This window comes from Microtus oregoni, unplaced genomic scaffold, assembly GCF_018167655.1.
Source record: "Microtus oregoni isolate MIOR12 unplaced genomic scaffold, Mior012 000057F_ref0000458, whole genome shotgun sequence".
NCBI lineage: Eukaryota > Metazoa > Chordata > Mammalia > Rodentia > Cricetidae > Microtus > Microtus oregoni.
The window spans coordinates 8,488,884-8,510,448 of NW_024543833.1; the positions used below are offsets into that span (position 1 = coordinate 8,488,884).

At 39.6% G+C, this 21,565-nt stretch overlaps 1 protein-coding gene across 2 annotated transcripts in view; it reads left to right on the forward strand.

Moving 5' to 3' along the window:
* Positions 1–21,565, forward strand: part of Spire1 (spire type actin nucleation factor 1) — a 116,694-nt gene that overhangs the window by 52,846 nt on the left and 42,283 nt on the right. For both annotated transcript variants that reach the window (XM_041639210.1, XM_041639211.1), the window contains exons 3-4: positions 5,943–6,176; positions 12,678–12,803. In XM_041639210.1, the coding sequence (XP_041495144.1) occupies positions 5,943–6,176; positions 12,678–12,803 (360 nt within the window). The remainder of the gene's footprint in view (positions 1–5,942; positions 6,177–12,677; positions 12,804–21,565) is intronic.

Sequence of the window (21,565 nt, forward strand, 5' to 3'; positions counted from 1 at the left end):
CTTTCTCTCAGAGCATAAGAGTCCCCACACAGTCCTCTCCTCGTCCCATAATGTTCTGTGTAATCTATTGCTGAAGAATCAATGTTGGTATATTGTTATTGATGGAAGTCCATAGTCTATTAGGGTTCAGTCTTTGTGTTGTACATTTTTTGGGTCCTGGCACATCCATAATGACGTGCCTCCCTTTACTGTGTCCTGTACATGTACTACTTGATGGAGTACTTTCCTCACCTTAAAACCTCTGGTGCTTCACCGCCTCCCTTCCCGAGCCTTAGCAACCACTGTTTATCTCCTCCAGAGTGTGACATTGTTAGAATGATACAACGATAGCCTATCAAATTGTTTGCTTTATCTAGTAAAATCATTAAAGGCTTACATTTCGTACAGTTGTTTTGAACTTGATAGCCTTTTTCATTGCTTGGCTCAGGCCTTAGTTAGCTGTACCCAGCCTGAGCTCATTTTTTTTTTAAATCTGTGACTCATTTTCCTTTGTCTCTATGTGCTACAAATCCCTTGTCCACTTGTTTGTTCAAGGTTGTCTTGTCTGTGTTTGGACAATTGTGAACAAAATTGTTGTCAATATTTCATGTCTTGATTGTTTTATGTGGACAGAAATGTTCAGTTTATTTGAGTGTAATTGCTGGATCATATGGTAAGAAGATGTTTGCTTTTGTAAGAAACTGCTGAACTGTGGGCATGGCATGGTGAACATGCCATATTGCATTCCCAGCGTCAATGGATAAGAGTTCCTGTTGGTCATAGCTGGTGAGCTGGCATGCACTTGTAGATTCAGCCACTTCCTAGTCGAGGAAGAAGGATAACTTGAGGCCAGCTATAGCATCATAGTGAAACTCTGTCTCAGGGGAAAAAAAGAGAAAAAAACACTTCCAATTATTCTACATCTTGTTAGCACTTTTTGCTGTCAGCTTTGGCCTTTCTAGTAAAGGGATATAGTAGTGTCTCATTTTTACTTGAAGTTCCTTTGAAAATCATACAGTGTACTTTTTTTTATGTTTGTTTAGTTTTTCAAGGCAGGGTTTCTCTGTGTAGCCCTGGCCATCCTGGAACTCTGTAGACCAGACTGGCCTTGAACTCAGAGATCCACTACTCCCCCCACTCCCCGCCAGGTAGCTGGAATTAAAGTTGTGAACCACCACTGCCTGGAAAACAGCTTCTTTTTATGTGCCCGTAGCCAACTGCTTGATCTTTGATGAGGAGGCCACATACTTACCCATTTTACTTTTTTTAAAAATATTTATTTATTTATTTGTTTATTTGTTTATTTATTTATTTATTACATATACAATATTCTGTCTGTGTGTATGCCTGCAGGCCAGAAGAGGGCACCAGACCCCATTACAGATGGTTGTGAGCCACCATGTGGTTGCTGGGAATTGAACTCAGGACCTTTGGTAGAGCAGGCAATGCTCTTAACCTCTGAGCCATCTCTCCAGCCCCCCCCCATTTTACTTTTTAATATTTATTTTGTTTTTGATTGTTTGTGGGGGTATGTATACATAAGTGCTCGTGCCTGTGGAGGCCAGAGGCATCAAATGCACTTGGAGTCAGAACTACAGGTGGCTGAGTGTGCTCGGAATTAAACTCGAATCCTCTGAAGAACAGTAGTGTGTGCTCTTTTAACCACCGAGCCATCTCTCCAGCTCCTTAAGCTTTTAAAATGTTTCCATACGATTTGGCCAGCGTTCTTCTAAAGTTAATTTCAAGAAGTTGTCTATAGGAGCTGCTATGTCCAGTGTCCAAATACTCTGAAATTTTCAGTAGTTTTTCTGGTGGTCACCTCTTGTCCCAGCTCAGGACTGCAGAACCGCTTACAGACTTCTTGAGGGTCCTTCATTCCCAGCAAAGGGAAGAGCCACCTGTGTGCATGCCTGTCTAATGAGCCCAGCTGTGTTATGCCTGCATCTCTAAGAGGCCGACTTACATTTAGAGATACCTGTGACTCAGACGAAGTCAGACAGTTCTGGAATGTTTAAATGGACCAGATGCTGTTTACTCTTGGGTCGGAAATCCTCCAGGATGTTTCAGAGCCGAACAGGTTGGGTCATCCGTGTGGTGGTCAGTTGGGAGGACAGAGATTGAAGTGACTATAAGGTATTTACCCAAACATAAACCTTGCATACATGAGTGGAAGGAATTTTTATCTTACTGACTTTGTTCATTAACTGTTAAGTTCCTACTGCTCATAAAACAGTTGAACATATGACGATGAAGTCTAGAGGGATTTTTGTTTTCAATGAGCTCAGTCTCCTTGTTGGAGAATTAAGATGTGTTTGTAACAGTTCACAGCCTGTGAATGAGCCACAGAGAGTCACAAAGCAGAGTCATGGAGTATTTCTGTTCTTACTGGATTAGTGTCAGCTTAGTTTATTTGTCTCCGTTCCTTTAAAGAGGGCTTCTTTTAGACAATATACTGGTTTTCAGTTCACCTTTAGACTCATATTTGAAGGATGTAGACTATTGATGCCCAGAATTATTGCTGATAGAGTTGTATTAACATCTACCACATTTGTTTTCTATTTTTTTAAACCTTTGCTCTCTGTTCCTCTCTTTTGCATTCCATGGACTGCCTTTTGTGATTTTAAAGGAACATTTTACAGGATTGTGTTTTCTCACCTTTCTTAGCACACCAGTTGTACTTATTTTGCTGTTGTTCTCTAAAGTGTCTGCCCTAAAATTTGCAATGTGCATTTACAATTCAAGCCCAGTTTCCTGGAACACTATTCCATCCACATTGTAGGCAGGACAAAAGACCTGACGTATCAAGATAATCCCAGTTCTTCCTCCTGTCCCTTATATTATTTCTAGCTTACATCAGGCATACACATGCTACACAGGAGATACATACATATATATGCACACATAATTAGTATGGCAGTTGTTCTTTTAAACTGGTATTTGTTAATAGTTAGAATAAAAGTTTTTACTTGACCCCAATTCTTTCTTCAGTGGGTTTTTCATAGAGATCTGAGTTTCTGACTTATTTTCTTTCTTCCTAAAGAATTGTCCCCCACTCCCCAGGCTAGTTATGGCACTTAGGCATTGTATTAAGCAAGGCTTCTGAGAAAGTCTCTTTCACTTTTGAAGGATAACCTTATGGAGTATAAAGTATAGGTTGGGTTGGTTTTGTTGTTGTTTTCCTTGAGGCACTGAATATTTTGCTTCCATCTGGTTGAATGTTTTCTGTTGATGCAAAAAACACAGTTCTCACCCTAAAGAGAATAAGAGATAGCTAATTCTGGAGCCATTTTAGTGACCATGGCCCAGGAGCCAGAACAAGTTTCATGACATTTTACGGGACATTGGTGGGCACAGCAAGATGAGGGAGACTTTTCTGTAGGCCTCAGGGGCTGTCTGATGACATTCTGAGCTTTTGGGCTGGTGGAAGCCAATGGATCTGCTAAGTCAGTAGATCCCAAGGGGTTTTTTATGACTCGGGATGCTAGTACAGATGCACACAGGTGTGGACAAGGTGGACTATCCAGGGGGCTAATGTTAGCTCAAGATAAGGTGACTAGCCTCTGGACCTGCATAACATTTCAGTCTCTGCAGACAGTGCTTTCCTGGAGTCTTCACGTTTCTGAATCTGCTGCCCTTCATCTCCTTACCCCATTAGTATGATAGCTGTTCCCCTGCTAGCTTCTTTCAGAATTATTTTTCTTTGATTTTTTTTTTATAATTTGAAAATGCATGTCTAAATTCGATTTTTGTTTGTTTCTATGCTTGTTTGGTTTTGCATTTATGCTGCTTGGTGTTTGCCAAACAGACTGTATCAGAATGTTCTTCCTGCCAAGAATTTGTGTCAGAATTAGTTAATAGTTTTCTCTTTCAGAGCTTGGGATGGCTCTTTTAGTTTCTCGCCACCATCTACCAGCTACTGCTTCTCTATGGTTTGCCAGGTCCCCACTTTTCTGGATTCGTGAGTTCTAGTGTCCAAGATTCTGAGGAAGTGGGGACAGTGGATGGCTTGTACTTCCTTTTGCCTCTGGGTGCTTCCGGCTTCCATTGTCCTTGTGGAGTCTCTTCACCTATCTTACTTCTAGTGCTTTTGCTCCCAAGTTGTCAGCTTGGACTTTGGGTAGGTTGAGTTTCCCCTTCAGGTAAGTCACTCTGGGATGGTGGTAGAGTAAGATGCAGCCTTAGGCTGCCACATTCCATGACCTTGCAGACCGCCCCTTCTAGGATCCTTCCATCTTTTTCTGGCCCAACCCTTATGTTAGGTGTTCTAGCCCAGCAGCTGCTATTAGGCTTCTTCAAGTATGGAGGACTTTCCGAATCTCCCCTCCGTATACTTCTCCCCACATCGTTCTGTCCCTCCACTTTCTACTGACCTGCTCCTCCTGGGGGTGCGTTCCTGATGCTTAGCTGCTCTGTCTCTTTGGAGCAGTCCATTCTGTCGTATCTTGACTCTTCTCCCTTCATCGTTTCACAGAGGCAGCCTCTAATCTGCAACCTTACACAGAAGTCTTTTTTAAAAAATAGTTTCATTGCTTCAAAATTAGAAGTTAAGAATTTTAAGTAATGGGGCTGGAGAGATGACTGAGCTGTTAAGAGCACTGACTGCTCTTCCAGAGTCCGGAGTTCAGTTCCCAGCAACCACATGGTGACTCAACACCGTCTGTAGTGGGGTGCCCTCTTCTGGCGTAAAGTCCATAGAATACTCATATACATAAAATAAATTTTTTTAAAAACCTTTTAAATAATATTATATGTATTTTAAATGCTCGTATTATTTCCTCTGGTAATAAAACTTTGAGATTTTGTAGAGTTTGTTAAGTAATTGTGTGAATGCTTTTATGGGGTATTGTATATGTGACGTCAGTGCTACTGTGTTTAACTCGTCTTACAACTCTTGCATTAAAAAGTACTATACAGATTATTTTTTAAAAATCACTTCATTGAAAAAAGTGGAATAAAGAAAATGAAGTTTCTTTACAGTTTTGAGGTTGGTAACGGGATAAACATTGGAAACAAGTGAATGTAGGGAAGAGGGGAAGAACAGTACATTTGTACATAATCATGCATTTAATGCCTTCAAGAGCTCATGACATGTAAATGTTACTAGTACCCATTTTACAGAAAAATCACCAAAAATTATTTTCCTTGAGTCAGATGACTGTTGATAAGGGTTATTTAACTCTAAGTCTTTGGTGTTGTTGACTCTACTATTTTCTTTTAAAGAAGAGCTCAGATGGAAGGAATAGTGCTGTTGGTGTTATAAAGTAAAATACAGGCACTGTGTTTATGATTTAGGCAGTGTTGAGGGATAATCTAGAGTTCTCCTGCTGGCCATGTCTGGAGCACTCGTCAGGGCGCTGTTGATGGTGGGCCTGCTCTTCACAAGTCAGGTTCACATGGATGGAGGCAGCCACACGGAGGATTCTCATGTCTTTCATTGCAAACTCTGGATTTAAAAAAATAAATGAATCTCCCATTTGTTTGTGCCATTTGAGAAGATGTGTTTCTAGTGAGTGGAACTCATTGAGCAATCTGTATATTGATATGAAGATATTTCTTGTTATTTGGGCTTAAATAAATTGCTACTTAGAATTGAATTTTTAAGGCTCAGCTACTTTGGGAGATTTATGAAGTCTCTAAACATTGAAATAAAATTTTTTGGAAAATACTGCAAGTCAGCTTAGTCAGTATTCATGTGTGTGTGTGTGAGTGAGTATGTGTGTGATGAGTGGAAAATGCTGATCTTAACATCTAGTATAAATTTATGAAAATATGAAAAAGGTTTGTGGATACGTTATGAAATCACACAAAAATTGCTGTTTTCAAATTTTTAAATACATGTGTTGGTAAAAATTTTTAAATTTCTTCTCAAATATTAGTTATGTCTGAAATCATGAACATTTCATGTCTTGCCGTCTTTAGAGTCGTCAGTCACCTCCATTCACCACCATCTTTTATATCCGTAGGTTATTGAATCCCTGGGAATTATTATTTATAAAGCATTGGACTATGGCTTGAAGGAAAATGAAGAGAGGGAGCTGAGCCCTCCTCTAGAGCAGCTCATCGACCAAATGGCCAACACTGTGGAGGCTGATGGTAACCACGATGAGGGATATGAGGCTGCAGATGAAGGCCCTGAGGATGAAGATGGAGAAAAGAGAAACATCTCAGCTATTCGGTCCTATCAAGATGTCATGAAGGTAAAGCCATAGTTCACTTTAGTACTGTCTCTCTGTGAATCATTGTCTCATAGTTTAAAAGAGTGGCATAGTGGCTCAGCATTTGACAACAGTTCAGACTGTTTGCAGCCTGGCTGTGGCCTTTTGCTGGGTCATGGCGCTTGGCCACTTGTAGGTGTGTTGGGTGTTGGTTATCTTTCTGCCATCCGGCTGACTGGGCATGATTCTGTCAGCTGGCCTCTGTGGAATGGACAGCATCTGTGAGCAGATTCTGTACCTGAAGACTGAGCCGTGCCAGTCACAGCTGATTGGTGTTTGGTTTTTTATTTTGGCCTTCCTATAGGAATTTGTTTGTTTGTTTGTTTTTACTGATTTTATTGAGGTCTGCATTTTTCTCTGCTCCCCTTCTTGTCTTTCCTCTCCCCTTTTACCCTCTTCCATGGTCCCCATGCTCCCAATTTACTCAGGAGATCTTATCTTTTTCTACTTCCCATGTAGATTAGATCTATGTATGTCTCAGGGTCCTCTTTGTTGTCTTGGTTCTCTGGAATTGTGATTTGTAGGTGGTTTTTTTTCTTTATGTCTAAAAGTCACTTATGAGTGAGTATATATGATAATTGTCTTTATGGGTTACTTCACTCAATATGATGTTTTCTTTTTTTTTAATTATTTATTAAAGATTTCTGTCTCTTCCCCGCCACCGCCTCCCATTTCCCTCCCCCTCCCCCAATCAAGTCCCCCTCCCTCCTCAGTCTGAAGAGCAATCAGGGTTCCCTGCCCTGTGGAAAGTCCAAAGAACCCCCACCTCCATCCAGTTCTAGTAAGGTGAGCATCCAAACTGCCTAGGCTCCTACAAAGCCAGTACGTGCAGTAGGATCAGAAACCCATTGCCATTGTTCTTGAGTTCTCAGTAGTCCTCATTGTCCGCTATGTTCAGCGAGTCTGGTTTTATCCCAGGCTTTTTCAGACCCAGGCCAGCTGGCCTTGGTGAGTTCCCAATAGAACATCCCCATTGTCTCAGTGTATGGGTGCACCCCTCGTGGTCCTGAGTTCCTTGCTCGTGCTCTCTCTCCTTCTGCTCCTGATTTGGACCTTGAGATTTCAGTCTGGTGCTCCAATGAGGGTCTCTGTCTCTGTCTCCTTTCATCACCTGATGAAGGTTAATATTCATTTGCCTGCAAATTTCAAGATGTCATTTTTTTCCTGCTGTATAGTACATTTTCCTTATCCATTCTTCAGTCAAGGGGCATTCAGGTTGTTTCCAGGTTCTGCTTATGACAAACAATGCTGCTATGAACATAGTTGAGCATATGTCCTTGTGGTATGATTGAGCTTCCTTTTGGTATAAACCCAAAAGTGGTATTACTGGGTCTTGAGGAAGGTTGTTTCCTAATTTTCTGAGAAATCGCCACACTGACATCCAGAGGGGCTGTACCAGCTTGCACTTTCACCAGCAATGCAGGAGTGTTCCCTTTACTCCACAGCCTCTCCAGCATAAGTTGTCATCAGTGTTTTTAATCTTGGCCATTCTTACTGGTGTAAGTTGGAATCTCAGAGTTGTTTTGATTTGCATTTCTCTGATGACTAAGGATGTTGAACATTTCCTTAAGTGTCTTTCAGCCATTTTAGATTCCTCTGTTACGAGTTCTCTGTTTATGTCTGTACTCTATTTTTTTTATTGGATTATGTGTTCCTTTGGTGTCCAGTTTCTTGAGTTCTTTGTATATTTTGGAGATCAGACCTCTGTCTGATGTGGGGTTAGTGAAGATCTTTTTCCATTCTGTAGGCTGTCGTTTTGTCTTGTTGACCGTGTCCTTTGCTTTACAGAAGCTTTTCAGTTTCAGGAGATCCCATTTATTAATTGTTTCTCTTAGTGTCTGTGCTGCTACGGTTCTATTTAGGAAGTGGTTCCCTGTGCCAATGCATTCAGGTGTACTTGCCACTTTCTCTTCTATGAAGTTCAGTGTGGCTGACTTTTTGTTGAGGTCTTTGATCCGTTTGGACTTGAGTTTTGTGCATGGTGATAGATCTGGGTCTATTTTCATTCTTCTACATGTTGATATCCAGTTACGCCAGCACCATTTGTTAAATATGCTTTCTTTTTTTCCATTTGATATTTTTTGCTTCTTTGTCAAAAATCAGGTGTTCATAGATGTGTGGATTAATATCTGGGTCTTTTATTCTGTTCCATTGGTCCTCCTGTCTGTTTTTATGCCAATACCAGGCTGTTTTCAGTACTGTAGCTCTTTAGTAGAGTTTGAAATCAGGGATTGTGATGCCTCCAGAAGTTCTTTTATTGTACAGGATTGTTTTGGCTATCCTGGGTTTTTTGCTGTTCCATATGAAGTTGAGTACTGTTTTTTTGAGGTCTGTGAAGAATTTTGCTGGGATTTTGCTGGGCATTGCGTTGAATCTGTAGATTGCGTTTTGCTAAGATTGCCATTTTTATTATGTTAATTCTACCTACCCAAGAACATGAGAGATCTTTCCACTTTCTGGTGTAGTCTTCAATTTCTTTCTTCAAAGATTTAAAGATCTTGTCATTTAAGTCTTCCACTACTTTAGTTAGAATTACTCTGAGATATTTTATGCTATTTGTGGCTATTGTCCTAAAAACAAAAATTAATTAATAACTAATTAATTAAACATTGGGGTTGGCATACCAATAATTCTGTGAAGACCACTGATAAATAGTGTCAAATGTGAAGAATAGAATAAGGTATTGCATAAGAAGCAAAATTTATATTCTGACAATGGCTACAGGCTTGGCTGTGTGTGCGTGGGAGGGGCTGCACAAAGAATAGAGGAAGAAGGGACACACAGAGTCATGGTCTATCCAGCCATCTGGTACCGTGGCCGAGGAGCAGCAGACTGCTCCCGCACTACAGGGTAGAAGATGATGGAAGTCTTAGAATTCTTGCTCAGCAGCATTAAGTAGATTAACTTTTTCTTTTTAAGATTCTTGGGCACGTATTAGTTGGAATGAATTCATTTCATCTATTATGTTTTAGATTTGAGCCACTATGCCTATGAAAATATGTCATTAAAAGTATACTTAAGACATATTTTATAGTTTGGGGGAAAGCTATACTTTTACCAATTCTATTTTTGGCACTTTTGTTTGAGAATATCATAAACTATTTGCTTCTTGGTTTCTGTATTATTCAACATTCCTATCAGTTTCCTGTCTCTGTAAATATTATGACTGTTCTTTTCAACTGAATGAAAGGGGGAAATTGCCGAGACTTTTAACAGGTTTTGAAAATTTGAAATACAAATATCATAAAATCTGTTGTATATGACAATAGAGACAGACACAGGACTCTATGGTTTCAGTGGGGGCATTGAAAACCTCAATAATGACTGATTGGCTTTGTTGAAAGAGAAGACATAGAGTTAACTGAGGAAATATGACCGCCCTTTGTCTTTTTAAAAATTTTAATTATTAATGTGTATGTGTACATATGTGTGTGTGCTAATGCGTGTGCGTGAGATGGTCAGAGGAGTACTTGTAGAGTCAGTTCTCTGTTTGTACCCTTACATGAGTTCCAGGACCACACTTAGGTCATCAGGCATGTGCAGAGTGCACCTTTACTGCTGCGCCATCTCCCCAAACTGTGTTTGCCTTTTTATTGTTAAGCTAAGTTGGAATAATTCAAATGATAGGGCTTGTAGGGTCTTGAAAATTTGTCTAATTTTAGTGATCAAGATTTCTGAATAAGGCTCCAAGACCACAGAGAAACCCTGTCTCGAAAAAGCAAAAAAAAAAAAAAAAAAAAAAACAACAACGAAAAAAGATCTTTGAATATATAACAAATATAAACTTCATATTTTATCGTTGCCTGTTGATTATGGTGGAAAGAAAGAGAATATACATGGGGTTAAGCATGAACACACATATGTAATTATTTTTCTGACTCATTCTGGTGCTCTTTGCTGCTGACACTAAAGCCACATAAATTGTGCATACAAATTTAGATATATGCTCCCCTTGAATAAAGAATATACTCTCTGGCCCGGAGAGATTGCTCTGTGTAAAGAACCCTTGCTCCTCCTCCAGGTTTATAATCGTCTTTATAAATGTGGTTTTCATTATTTTGCTTGTGATGAACATCTTATGCAATTTGATTCTGCATTACTATCTTAGAAAATACATTCTAGAATTGGGGATTTAGCTCAGGTGTAGAGCACTTCTCTAGCAAGCACAGGCATTGGGTGTGATCTTAAGGAAATAATTTTGAATTTGAGTAGGGAGCTGTTACAGTTTGGGTATGGGATAACCCCACAAAGGCTCCTGTTAAAGGCTTCGTTCACACCTCACAGTGCTATTAAGAGGTGATTGAATCATAAAGGTGCTGTGATAGCTTCATCATTGGATTAATCCTCTGGTGAGATCATAGTTGGATTGGCCTTGGAGGAGTCAGCCTTTGTGGGGGTGCTTTTGAAGGATGTTCTCTGCTCCTTCCTGTCTCTGTGCCACCTGTGCACCGTGATAGAGCCACATCACTCCACCTCATCTTTTCCTCGTGGTGTTCAGCCTCTCACCACACAAAGGCCAAAACCAAGAAAGCCAAGTGAGCATGGACTATAACCTATGAACCTGTGAAGCCATGAGTCAGAATTAGTCCTTGCTCTTTTGTTTTTCTCAGTACTTTGTCAACACACAGAAAAAAAAGTAACACAAGAACCTTCTGTGTGGTACGAAAAAAACAAAACCTAAGAAACATGAAAACAATACAGCTATCATTGAACGTCTTTTATTTTGTGTTATTGTTTGTTTTGTTTTGTTTTCTTGAGACTTGGTTTCATGTAGCTTTGGCTCGCCTGGAACTCGCTATATACACCAGGTTGACCTCAAACTAATAGAGTTCCTCCTACCTCTGCCTCTGTAGTGCTATGACCTTTGTTGTGGACCATCACACCTTCTTTTGACTCTTTTAGTAATATAGTATTTCATGGAGCCCAGGCAGGCCTTACTCCTGGTTTCTCTGCCTCTGATTACATCGTGGAGGATAACCATAGACTCCTGGTCTCTCTGTCTCTGACTGCGTAGCAGTGGGATTGATCATAGGCTTGGATTCACCTTACCAGCTCTCTCTATTCTTTCTAGAAATTGTTAAAATATAGCAGATTTCTTTCCAACAACTATATTAATGTCTAACTTAATAAGAGACATTAACAGCTTTTTATTGCAAATGAAGTGCTTTAAAATGTGACTATTGAACATGGATACATAAATCTTATTTTTTAGAAATGTAACATTATTATTTCTCCTAAGAGACTATCTTTGCAGTGTAATAAAGAACCTGGTGTACATTTGTTTCCAGATCACTTTGAGTCATGTTAAGTTGCCTCTCTTACACCTTGCATCATCTTGAGACATGAGGGCCAGACGTAGACAGCACTGGAGGGCTGGCTCCTTGCCCTCCTCTTCCAGCCTCCATTCCCACTTCCCCAGGCTTAACAAGAGAACAAGTGTGGGCTTCAGAACCTAGTAGAAGCATGCTTAGGTTCTCCTTGTGGATAAAAAACAAAACAGGGATGATTCAGGGTTATATTTGAGAGTACATGGTGTTGTGCTGTGCATACGCCATGTCAGACATGTATCTGGCATGAGGAATGCTCAGAAAACAGTAGCTGGTTGTCCTAGTTGCTTTCTGTTGCTGTGATAAATACCATGGACAAATGCAACTTGGAGAGGAAAGCGTTTGTTTCATTTTACAGGGTACAGTCCATTGCTAGGGAAGTCGGGGCAATAACAAGAGGTAGAAACCATGAAGGAATGTTGCTTACTGGCTTGCTCCCTCTGGCTGGTTTAGCCAGCTTTCTTATACAACCCAGACCCACCTACCTGGGGATGGTGTCACCTACTGTGGCGTATGCCCTACGACTCAATCCGCAGTTAAGAAAGTGGTCACAATTAAGACTTTGTCACAGCTGAGCAGTGATGGCACACGCCTTTAATTCCAGCACTTAAGGAGGCAGAGGCAAATAGAAGCTCTGTGAGTTCGAGGCCAGCCTGGTCTGCAAAGCGAGTTCCAGGACAGCTGGACTGTTATACAGAAAATCCAGTCTTGAAAAACAGAAACAAAAAAGAAAAGGACTTGGCCACAGGCCAGTGTGATCAAGACAATTCTTTAGTTGAGGTTACCTTTTCCCAGGTTTGTGTTGCATCAAGTTGACAGCTGAAACTAATTATGACACTGTTAAAATACCTTGTCAATATTTAGCAAATCTTTTTTTTTTTCTCTCAGACTAAACTTTTTGGCACACGTCCCTATCATTTTCCAATAGGATCTAATTGGAAAATGCTTATCTTTGCTGCTAGGTATCCTTTAGTTAAACCATTTTTCCACATGATTGTGTGGCCTTTATCCATGGTCCTATGGTACATAAACCTCAGGTGATGGGACTTAGCTTCATCTAAAAGAAAAAATTCACGTAGACGGGTGTGTCTCTTTTAATGGTACCTAAAATGCCAGTGATAACCAAACTCCATAATTTCCTTGTTTTCTCCTGCAGATATGTGCCGCTCATCTCCCAGCTGAGTCGGAGGCACCAAATCATTATCAGGCAGTATGTCGAGCACTGTTTGCAGAAACCATGGAACTGCATACATTTCTGACCAAAATTAAGAGTGCGAAGGAGGTGAGTACAAGCCCTAATTAATATTTATAGACATTGAAATAGGGAGCCTCGATTTTCAATATTGTCCATTCTGTGCTTTTTGGTTTGGGCTTTGTTTTTTTCTTTTCCTTTTTTTTTTTTTTTTTTTTTTTTTTTTTTTTTTTTTTTTTGATTTTCGAGACAGAGTTTCTCTGTAGCTTTTGGTTCCTGTCCTGGCACTAGCTCTTCTAGACCAGGCTGGCTTCGAACTCACAGAGATCCGCCTGCCTCTGCCTCCCGAGTGCTGGTTTTCTTTTCCTTTTTAAAGACAAGGTCTTACTGTATACCCAGGCTAGTTGTGAACTCAGGACCCTCTTACCTCTCAAGAATACGTATTTATTATAGAACAGAGATGTTCTATAATACGTATTCTTGAATATTAACACTGACTCTACTTAATAAAACAAAAGCTTTCATAAAGCTTTCTTCTAAGTGCAATAACCAGTCAAGATTGTTTTTATCTGTTTCCTGTGGTACTGACTTTTCACCTCATTCTGTACTCTTCTGTTGTTCATTTTGGGACATATTATCACCTCCTTCAGGAAGTTGTGGATAAGGTGGAGACATTCTTATCCATGAGGCCACACTCTCTTTTCATTGTTCAGTTGTTGAAGTAGACTTTATTAAAGATTTAGTGGAGGACACCAGAATTCCTGTTTTGAAAATCTGAATATTTTGTTTAGTTACTGTTTGTTCATGTCTAAGGTTTAAAGTGTTGTGTTCAAGGAGAAGCATTCCAGATTGTTTGGAAGGAGAGACCTATTTTATATTGCACAGATGGTTGTGAAAATTCACTGAGATCGTACATAAGACTGTTGGCATCTGCCCTGAGAGAGCTTGTTCCAGTATGACTAGAGTGCAGAGCTTCTAGTTTAGCACTAGGCTAAAACGTTTAGAAAGAGATACCTGTGGGGCATGCAAGCATGAAGGGAGAAGCTGGCCTGTCGCCAAGTGAGACTCAAGTAGCCCTAGTAAAAAGTAAGTGACACATCCATCCACTAAGCCATATTTCATAAGCTCAGCTGTGGATGCAGGGACAGTTCGAGGTTTTCTCCTACTCTTTCTGAGTACTGTTCATAGCAGGGCCAGTGACGGGCCAGGGAAACCTGTGCCTCTAAAAAAACACAAGAGGAAAGCTGTCAAGGAGCTAAGAGTGGACTGAGTTGTTGAAGATCTTTAGAGACAGAAACAGGCAGTACTCAGTGAACGTCTCAAACCTGCCCTCAGCCAAGAGTTTTTTAGAGTTGTCCTGAGCTAAGAATTTGCCTTCCCAGAGCATTTTTTTCAGACTAGTATAGCAAGTTAAAGGAGTTTTAAAATTTTTCCAACACTAGCATTCTCAGAAAACATTTTTAAACTTAAAGAATGGTAGGCATTTTTAGCTCTCCATTCTGTTAGCTTGAAAAACTTCTTTTTATTCTTGATTAAATTTTGCTTTAGGTGGCTGGAGAGATGGCCTTGTGGTTAAGAGCTCTTTATGCTCTTACAGAACACCTGGGTTCAGTTCCCAGAGCCCACATGGTGTTGAACAGCCATTTACTTCCAGAGTGCTAAGATTAAAGGTGGGAACTACCATGCCCATGCCCAGCTTTGGTACATAAAATTTAAGGGTTAGAAAAATCAGTGTATTTTGCATCCCCAGCGTGCACTGACAGTCCTTGTCTCCATGGTGACAGATTGCCCTTGTTTGCATCGACTTCTCTGATATACCAGAAGTGGATTCATATAGGAAAAAGCTCAATGTACCAGAGAAATAGATGTTTTCAGACAGAACTCTGGTAGAGGCAGGAGGACCAGGAGTTCAGGGCTATCCTCTGCTACATAATAAATTAAAGGCCAGCTTGAACCACATGAGTCCTTGTCTGTCTGAAACAAAAATAGGAGCTTCGTTTTGAAAAAGAATGCCTTTTTCAAAGAAACAACTCATTTTCAGTTTATAATTTTAGATATGATACTAACACTGATCCATTTTTTAAGGTCTCTGTGGATGAATTAAATTCTATTTCTGTTATGTATGTATACACCACATTTTCTTTATCCTTTTATCTGTTGATGGGCATCCAGGTTAATTCCTAACTTTGCTGTTGTGAATTAGTGCTGTAATAAACGTGGATGTGCAAGTATCTCTGAATTGTGTTGCATTTAATTCCCTGTGCTATGTGTCTAGGAGTGTTACAGTAAAATCCGTATGGTAATTCTATTCTTGGTTTTTTTGAGGAACTTCCATACTGATTTCCATATTGGCTGAACTAATTTGCATCCTCATCAACAATGTATAAGAATTTCTTTCTGCCGTGTCCTTGTTTCCACCGTGAAGGAGATATTAGGCAACTCTTTTTAAGTACCTCTCCTGTTTTAGGGAGCTGTTTCTGTACTTCTCAGTAAAGTTTGCTTGCTTGTCCTTTTAAAAAGAAGAAAGAAATTGGTCTGGTAAGATAGCTCGGTCTGTAAAATGCTTGTTTCATAAGTAAGCTTGGGGACCGGAGTTTGGTCTTTAAAACCTATGTAAAAATAACTCGCATGGGGGCTGGAGAGATGGCTCAGAGGTTAAGAGCATTGCCTGCTCTTCCAAGGGTCCTGAGTTCAATTCCCAGCAACCACACGGTGGCTCACAACCATTTGTAATGAGGTCTGGTGCCCTTTTCTGGTGTGCATGAGTATATGCAGGCAGAACACAGTGTACATAATAAATAAATAAAATCTTAAAAAGAGAAAAAAAAAAAAGAACTGGCATGATGGTGTAGCTTGTGATTTTAGTGACGGGGAGGCAGAAATAGGAGGATTCCTGGAACTTACCGGCCAGCCAGCCTAGTCTAACTGGTGAGCGTCAGGCCAAAGAAGACCCTGTCTCATGAGGTAGACATCATTCCTGAAGGTGACAGCTGAGGTTGTCCTCTGGCTTCCACATGTGGGTTTGTAGACACATTTAAGAAGAAGAAAGAAATTATGTCATTTGCAGGAAAACATTATCAGGAGCTTATTAGTATGGTAAAATAATTCTGTTTCACAGAGAGAAGTATCACATATGTCCTCTCATATGTAGAATTTAGAATGGAAAGAGAGAGGACATGAAAGTAAAAGGAAGCCAGGCATTGTTGCAGGTTCACAGCCTACCTGGCCTACATTGCTAGTATTAGGCCAGCCAGAAGCTACAAAGCAAGACCCTGGGGGCTTGTATAAAAATATCATAATGAAGCCCATTGCTTTATAATAATCAATTTCTATTTTCTTCTTGTTTTGAGACAGTATCTCACTGTATAGCCCTAGCTGTCCTGGAACTTGCTTGTGTAGGCTAGACTAAGCTTGAATTCACCGAGATTCCCCTTCCTATGCTTCCCTACCATGCCTGGCTAATTATTAATTTTTAAAACGTTCCTTCACTGTTGTTGAGTAATTTTCTACCATTTATTAGTCATATGACTGCTTAAATAAGTTAACCCGTGTTAGATACACCCCTATACACTTTCACTTTCTCTCTTCTTCCCTCTGTCTCTGACTTCAGATGTTGAAACTATTCTCACATATGACATTGCAAAAACTTGTCATCGAGTTCTTCCAGATGGCTTGATGTTGTCCTATGCTTAACAAAACGCAGTAAGATGGAAAGATAACTGCCAGGTGCCAGTTAGTGTTTAGTTACTAATAGTTCACCACGCAATGAAGTTCCAGGGTGAGGAACTAAATTGAAAATAAGAATGGCTCCTTATAGATTTTTCCGAGCATTCTATCCGCATCTTACACGCTGTGATCTGTTATCACTGAGAAGCTTTACTCAGTGATTTATATACACTGATTGACTTAGTCCTGTTTTAGAAATTCCATGGAAGTAAAAGACTTCCATGATGAAATCTTTGATCTCAGTTTATCTTGAAGATGACTTTGACTAAAATATCTTTCTTAAAATAGAATTTACATATGCATATATTAAATGCTCTGGGAGAGCAATTTTGGAATTGGCTCAGTTGTTATGAAATCATTTTTGATACTATAACTACAACTAAAATGTGAAAGTTGGTTTTTCAGAAGACCTGTGTAAATGTTTCCAGTCCCATTCTCTTGTCAAGCAAACAGGCACCTCCACCTGTGTCCTAGTGCAGACTCCACGTCAGCTCACACAAGATGCTTGCTTGTGAGAATCAGAGAAACAAAGCCACAGACCCCTGTCTCATACTGAAGAACATTTTATCAGCTTTCTCTCTCTCCTTGCCTGTTCTCTACACATCTAGCAATACAACTGTGGCATTTAAGTTAGCTGGAAATATACTCCCATTCCTAAAGTGGGTTTATTTCCCTCCACATGGTGAACATATCACTTTTGGACAGAGAATCACAACCAGATGTCTGTGTGAATGGTAGCCATTTGTTCATTTTAATTAGTTCATTCATCATTTGTAACCTTCAAAGTCCTTGTTGCTGCTTGTGTTTTTTTTCTTTTGTTGTAAATGTCGGTGTACACGAGAATGCTCACTGAGCCAGCGACATTTAAATAATTTCTGTCCAGATTATCCTTGTTCTTACCACTACTGTCCTGCTTTAATAGTGTTTCACAAGAAGCTTTTGCACAAAAGAAGATGAAAGATTTCTTCCAAGTCCTCATGTACAGAGAAAATGACACCTGGGTTGAAATGGTTACCAAGCTGAGAAAAATGGTGATCTTTAAAATCAAAAGGCATTTGTGTAAGAGCTGGCATTGAAGCTATTGAAATGAATTATACTCAGAGCATTTGGTGTGTATGTGATTTACAGAGTACATTTTATTTATTTGTTTTTGAAGATGCCAATAACCAATATGTTGGCATGGAGATATTTTAATTGTTAGCTGAGAATGGTTTCACCAGAAAGGGAAGAGTTAATTGGCAACTGTGTGCTCCCAATTAGAGCTTTCTCACCACATTCTAAGCATAGGCCAGCATCTGTCATTACATTTATGCAAGAAAAATTCATTCAGAAGCTAAAACAACATCAACAAGAGGACAGAAGCTCATCTCTGAAATAGGACAGATTTGTAGTTTACTTTCAAATAATTCAACTTCTTTTTTGTTAACTGGAAAACTAGACATTTTTGAGCCGCACATTAGATCAGGCCTGTATGTACAATTGTACTATTTATGGACTTTCGACAATTTTATTGATTTGTTCTGAGTCAGGATTTTAGCTTCATGAAGAGATTAGAAAGAGGTGTCATCTGAAACAAATCTTCTAAGAGTAAAGCGTCCTGGAGGTGAAATATGAATTCATAAGTAGCCCCTTGCTTGCACTCCTCGGCTCACACATCCATTCTGCCCACATGGCTTAGTCTCTGCATATGAGCCGGCTGCATCCTTTATCAAAATCTAAGAGTTGTTTTTGTTTTGTTTTGGTTTTTTTATTTATTTGTTTTTTGGCGATGGATTTCTCTCTGTAGCTCTGGATGCCCTGGAACTTGCTCTGTAGACCAGACTGGCCTTGAACTTAAAGAGATCTGCCTCTTCTGTCTCTAGAGTGCTGTGATTAAAAGCATGCACCATTACCACCTAACTAAAATGTAAGAGTTCTTATTGTGCCCCTTCTACAAATGACAAAATCAATTGAGGATCAGAGCAGTTAGCTAAGGCATGAGAAGTCACACAGCTCGTATCTGACAACCATGTTTGCTGCTTTTCAGGAAAGTTAAGACAAAGGATGTTCTTTGGCCATTCATTTAAGTTACCTTTAATATTATAGAAAACAGATTTTTTTTTTCTTAATAGTAGGGAGGTGCGAATTTGATCCCAATGAAGTAAAGACAAGGAGTGTAAAGACCTATATTTAGTCAGAGAGAGGGTAGAGATTGAGCCATGGCAGACTTTCCAGCAATAGAGTTTAGAGTAAATATATCTAATTATTGCTTCTCATGCCATTCCACCATATGACTAAAAGTCATAGAAGTTGATATTTCTGGAATTATGTGAGCATATTAAATCATGACTTTCAGTTGCTAGGCCTCCACTGCATCTATATAATCCATCATTTTGCTCTGCTCCACCTCCTGAATTTTGTTACGTTTTAGTTTATAATTAAACTGTAGTGCTTGCTGTGGGAGCCTTTAAATGACAAGAAGAACATGATAGAAAAAAACTTGGTTCCTATTGGACCTGAGAGCAGCCCCATACTGAACTCTCAGTTATGTGTGAGCAAAGGGGTATTGGTTAGAACATCAGACCACCAATACCTGGTGATTTTTCTAAAGCACTGAGATGTCAAGCCAGTCCATTTTGATGGTGGTTGAATCTTGCTGACATGATAAGTATTGTAATTATAACCAAACTATGGGTTCTTTCCTTGGAGACTGCAAAGTCAATAAGCACAACTAGAAGGTCAAAGAATAGAGGGAGGTTTATTACCTGCAACTGGCCAGGAGAGTACTGAAGTTGTTCCAGAAGCAGCGAGTGCCTTTCAGACAAAGGAAGCCTGCATATACTTACATACAAAATCACTGGGGTGAGCACAGTTGCAGGCCTACTACGTTTAAGAAGGGAACATGGTGGATACATCCCTGGGCTTGTGCAGTTCAGAGTCATGAGGCACATACATATCAAGTTAAAGTAAGTGGTGACCATAACACTTCTAGACAGGAACTCTTATGGGCACACTTACCTTTTTTCAGTAAGTCTTTAGCTGAAACAAAGGAAAAGACACTGTGAAGGTGCAGTCACATGCAAGTTTGCCCTTGAGCCAGCTGGCCTCATGTGCTGCTGACATAATTACTTCATTCTTCTACAGGTCTTAGAAATAAATTTCTTTTTAATTATTTGTTATCTATTTGGCTGGATGTAACACTTGTACATAGTATGAACTCAAGTTAAATATTTTCCTGAACAGGCACATATATCTCTACCCCTAACTCTCCCTTAGGAATTTGAATTTCAAGGCTGGAGATTTCCTCTGAATAATTCTTTTCTCAGATTGAATTTGCTCTGGTTAAAGTTGACTTATTTAAGACTGTAAAGAAATTTAAACACTGCTGGGCTATGGTGGCGCACGCCGTTAACCCCAGCACTCGGGAGGCAGAGGCAGGCGGATCTCTGTGAGTTCGAGACCAGCCTGGTCTACAGAGCTAGTTCCAGGACAGGCTCCAAAGCCACAGAGAAACCCTGTCTTGAAAAACCAAAAAAAAAATAAAATAAAAAATAAAAAAAATAAAAATAAATAAAAAAGAAAGAAAGAAAGCAATTTAACCACTAATATATGATATAAAGTGTCTTTATTTATAGAATAATTACTACGTGCCAGCCTTGTACAAAGCACTGTTCTACATATTTGAGAATCCTAGTACTGAATAAAATAAACCTTTAAAAATGCTGCTCTTATTATAGGAGGTGAACAGAATACAAACCCCAGTCTATCCTAGAGACTTTTAAGGTCAGGGTGCTCTTTGGAAACAGTGTAGATTAGGTTAAGTGCTAGAGGTGAGGGGCTGGGCTTAGGGTGTGGTCAGGGTGGCCCACTGAGAAAGATCTATCAGAGGTGAGCATTGGACACAGAGGGAGCCCTCAGAGCAGTGCTGCAAATCTGGAATGGCCTGGAACAGCAGGAATTGGGCTCCTTCCAGCTCTGTGGGCTGGTCAGTGCTGTTTCCCTAGACTCTTAGTCTGGAAGCTGTGGTCCCAGGCTGCCCAGAAGCAGTTCTTCTCCTCAACCCATTTTCTTCTACCATTGTAATTTAAGAACCCGGAAGACTCTTTCAATCAATAGAATAGTATATACTCTCAGGCATTAAATCCTTTTTGCGTAGACCTTCAATAACATCTGGGAAACCCAGTAAGTGTTTCTGCCTGTGTGTGGTTCCTCACCACTCAGCTGTGATTCTGATACTTCATACTTCATGGAGAGTGTGCACTTCAGACTATAGTTTTGAATCATCAGAGGTTTTTTTTTTTTTAAATATCTAACTTCTAGCACAAAAAAAAAAAAACCCGCAGGGATTTTGAATATTGAATGTTATAAATACTGTTTACCAGGTTGGTACATCTTAAATGACAATGAGGAACCCTGGTTTTGTAATAATAATTCCTGTTCAGATTTTGATGTAAGGTCATGACATTTTTTTGCAAAGACCAGTTAGATCGTAAATTTTATTCTTTTTCCTTGTGTGTTATTAGTATTCTTAAGTATTCGTGAATGTTCCTTTTAACAAAATACTCAATTTCTGCATTTGTAGCCTTTTCAGAGAAGCAATTTCTCAAGCCTACAGATGAGTTTTTCTGTGCTGAGCTCTAGATCTTTACACTTATCTGAAACCTGGATCTTTCCTAAGGTGTTTGTCTACTGGTACGGCCCAGAGTAGAGGCCTAGAACAATAATCATGACAGCTAGTAAGTGAGAAGCATTCAGTGATAAGACAACCAAAATCTACCCTAATCCACTTTATAGAGGAACTGGGACTGATAAGGGTCAAGTTCTACTTATTATTACAAAACCAGGGTTCCTCATTGTCTATCATTTAAGTTGTACCAACCTGGTAAACAGAGCTAGTTCCAGGACAGGCTCCAAAGCCACAGAGAAACCCTGTCTCGAAAAACAAAAAAAAAAAAAAACAAAAAAAAAAAAAAGAAAGAAAGAAAGAAAGAAAGAAATTTAACCACTAATATATGATATAAGGTGTCTTAATTTATTTATAGAATAACACCACCAGCTTTTTAAAAATAGTCAGGAGTCCTTCTGAGATGCTGAAATAAGACACATGCCATTCTTCAGGATTGTGGCTTTGTCAAAGTTACCCAATC